Source organism: Populus euphratica, unplaced genomic scaffold, assembly GCF_000495115.2.
Source record: "Populus euphratica unplaced genomic scaffold, PopEup_1.0 scaffold3.1, whole genome shotgun sequence".
Lineage (NCBI taxonomy): Eukaryota > Viridiplantae > Streptophyta > Magnoliopsida > Malpighiales > Salicaceae > Populus > Populus euphratica.
The window spans coordinates 4,243,748-4,247,087 of NW_011499847.1; the positions used below are offsets into that span (position 1 = coordinate 4,243,748).

General features: G+C 26.0%; 1 protein-coding gene across 1 annotated transcript in view; it reads left to right on the top strand.

Annotated features, from left to right (window-relative positions):
- The first annotated feature begins 86 nt into the window (after positions 1 to 86).
- The window catches only part of LOC105111331 (cinnamate beta-D-glucosyltransferase-like), an 11,296-nt gene continuing 8,042 nt past the window's right edge, over positions 87 to 3,340 (top strand). The window contains exon 1 of the mRNA XM_011006652.1: positions 87 to 482. Within this exon, the coding sequence (XP_011004954.1) occupies positions 87 to 482 (396 nt within the window). The remainder of the gene's footprint in view (positions 483 to 3,340) is intronic.

Here is a 3,340-nt window from a genome sequence, read left to right on the forward strand (position 1 = left end):
AAGTGGTGCAATGGAGTCCTCAAGAGAAGGTTTTAGCTCACCCATCAGTTGCGTGCTTTGTAACACATTGTGGGTGGAACTCTTCTATGGAAGCACTCACATCAGGCATGCCAGTGGTGGCTTTCCCTCAATGGGGTGATCAAGTAACTAATGCGAAATATTTGGTCGACATCCTTAAGGTTGGTGTGAGAATGTGCCGCGGAGAAGCAGAGAACAGACTGATTACTCGTGATGAGATAGAGAAATGCTTGTTGGAGGCCACAGTGGGACCTAAGGCAGTGGAAATGAAGCAGAATGCAATGAAATGGAAGGAGGCAGCCGAGGCAGCAGTGGCTGAGGGGGGATCCTCCGACTGGAATATACGATATTTTACTGATTATATTGTAAAAGCGAATGAGTCTGAGATTGCTAGAAAGTGCAATGGTTCTAATGGGTTTCCAGTGTCGGTAGTGGTGAAGTCCACCGAGAAAGTGGCTGAACTGGCGGGGTCATCGACATGAGGAGATTTGCTAAATATGCCGTGAACATGGAACGGGTTTAATCCAGTGTTTTTATGATGAAATTACTCCTGTTATGTAGTCGTCTACTTTTTACTTCTTTTAATTAGCTATTAAAAAAACCTTAATATACAGAAAAGGACCCCATGCCATATAAAGGCCATATGCATTGTTGTTATCGAATTTTTTTATTCTGCCTAAGAACAATTCAAGGCTTTGCCTCGAGCTTCCTCTATGAGTAGTTCCGCTAATAGCCCACCATCTGCACCACTAATAATTTAAGATGATGAAAATGGAATGTATATGTTCAAAGGATTTGAGGTGGAAACATTGTTCATATATTAGCTATTCACATCTTTTTTTTATTGAGTCTTTTTGGTCCTATATTTAATTAGTGTAGTTCGATTTCTTAAAATTCATACTCGATAAATTATAAAATGGTGTTTAGATTATGACATTTTTTTCATATAAAATTATATTTGAATTAATTTATCTGAATTATGTTTAAATGATTATTCAATTATATCATTATATATAAAAAATAATTTTTTTTATAAATATTATTAATTTTTTTATGAATAAATTATCTATGAGTTTAGTAGGTGCATGAATTTTTAAAATGAATACATCTATGAATATTGATTGAAAATAAAATGTCTTATCTTGTGGTTTTAGCTGAGATTGGAATGAGTGTTTTTTTTTTTAAAAGAATTTTATCCATATTTGTTTCATAAATTTTCAAAGATGGAGAGCTTGTTGTTATTGTAGTTATAATAATTTTTTAAAGTATTTTTTATTTGGAAATGTATTAAAATAATATTTTTTTTATTTTTTAAAATTTATTTTTAATATTAGCATATTAAAAAATTAAAAAATCAATTTAAAATAAAGAAAAAAATAATTTTTTTAAATATACTTATAAAACATAAAAACAAACAGTATTATATTACTCAACACAACAGCAATTTTGCTTGTAACAGTAATTCAACATTGTGATTCTACCGGCAAACAGTAATCTAGTACCACGTTTTGTTCGTAGCAAATAAGTTAATGACTTGTGACTGCATTTCAATTCTGGATATGTTAAGAATTTTAATTTAATATTTTGGCAAAATAAATATATATTTTAAAATAAAACTGCTGCAATTTCAAGTCTCAAACACCACCTAAACTGATGGACAAGAAAGTAACAGGATAAAGTAACCACTTTTCACTGAAAATAAATATGGAGCCCCACAAATTGAAGAAGTTTTCGCTTTTCACTACCAGCAGAAATGTGAACACTTTTTAGGATATGTTTCTTGAAAAATTATTTTTAAATTTTTTTATATTTATTTATTATAAGAAAAATTGATTAAAAAAATAATTTTTAATTAAAAAAATTTAACTTGATTTCTAAAAAATTATTTTCTTGAAAAATAATAATTTTTAATTAAAAAAATTTAACTTTATTTCTAAAAAATTATTTTCTTGAAAACTATTTTATTTGAGATAATTTATAAAAAAAATTCAATTTAATTCTCATTTAACTTTTTAATTTGTAAGATTTATTTTTTATTATTTTAATAAATTTAAGAAAAATAAAACATTAATAATTTATTTTTCAGCTTATTTTTTATGACATTATCAAATATTGGAATATTTTCTAACTTATTTTTCATTACACTATTAAATATTAAAAAATAATTTATTTTTTTAAAAAAATTATTTTTTAACAAATAAACAGTACAGTATGTATTTCACTTTTCAGCACCAGCGTTAATGCTTTCGGACCAGGTTTACATTATTTATGCGCTCAATAGTGTAAAAGGGCAGCTAGGAGTCCTGCATATCCAAGCACCCTTTCTGCCACTAAAGACCTTGGTACCAAGCGTGTTTCCTGAAAAATTAAAGATTTGTTTTCATTTAAAATTTTTATTTTTAAAATTTTTTATTATTATTTTAATATATTATATCAAAAATTATTTTTTAAAATAAATATTATTATTCTCTAAAATACATCTCAAATATAAAAATACAATTATTTTCAACATGTTAGGATATATTTAAAATTATGATAATAGTTATAATTCAAAATATTTTTTTGTTTAAGAATATATTAAAATATTATTTTTTTATTTTTAAAATATTATTTTTTATTTTATGAAAAAATTAAAAAAAAATAACAATAAAATTAAAATTTAAAAAAGTGCGGTTCCTGGGCGTTGCCATGATCTAACCGTGTCCGGACGATAGCACCGCCACTCCCACACTCTTTCACTGTACTACAATCACCCGAGCCCACCAGCACAAAACACTATTAGATGCACACTGTTCAGGTGCAAGTAGCCAAGAGGAGACAAAAATATACCTGTTGCAAGCATTCTCATCCAATCCAAGGTTGTTTCAATCATTTCGGGTGTGATTGGAATTTATTGTATTTTAATGATATGCTAATATAAAAAATAAAAAAAACAATTGTTTTAGATGAGAATGAATACTGTATTTGAAGAAGTCAAAAATAAGAGCTACATTTACCAAACTTCGAAGGACGAAGGTGATATTTGTTTCTTACAACCTGTTTTCTGAAAAATTATTTTTAAATTTATTTATTTATTTTTTATTAAAAAAAATAATTAATTAAAAAAAAATTTAATTAAAAAAATTTAACTTGATTTTTAGAAAAATATTTTCTTGAAAAATTTGAAAGGAAAATAATTTCTGAAAGTGGTGAAAATTTTAAAAATGTTATATTATTCGCTGATTATATCAAATTTGATCATTAAAATTTTAATTACTATGTATATTTTATTTTTAATATTTATTTTTTAATTTTATCTCTTAAAATTTAATTTTTATATTAA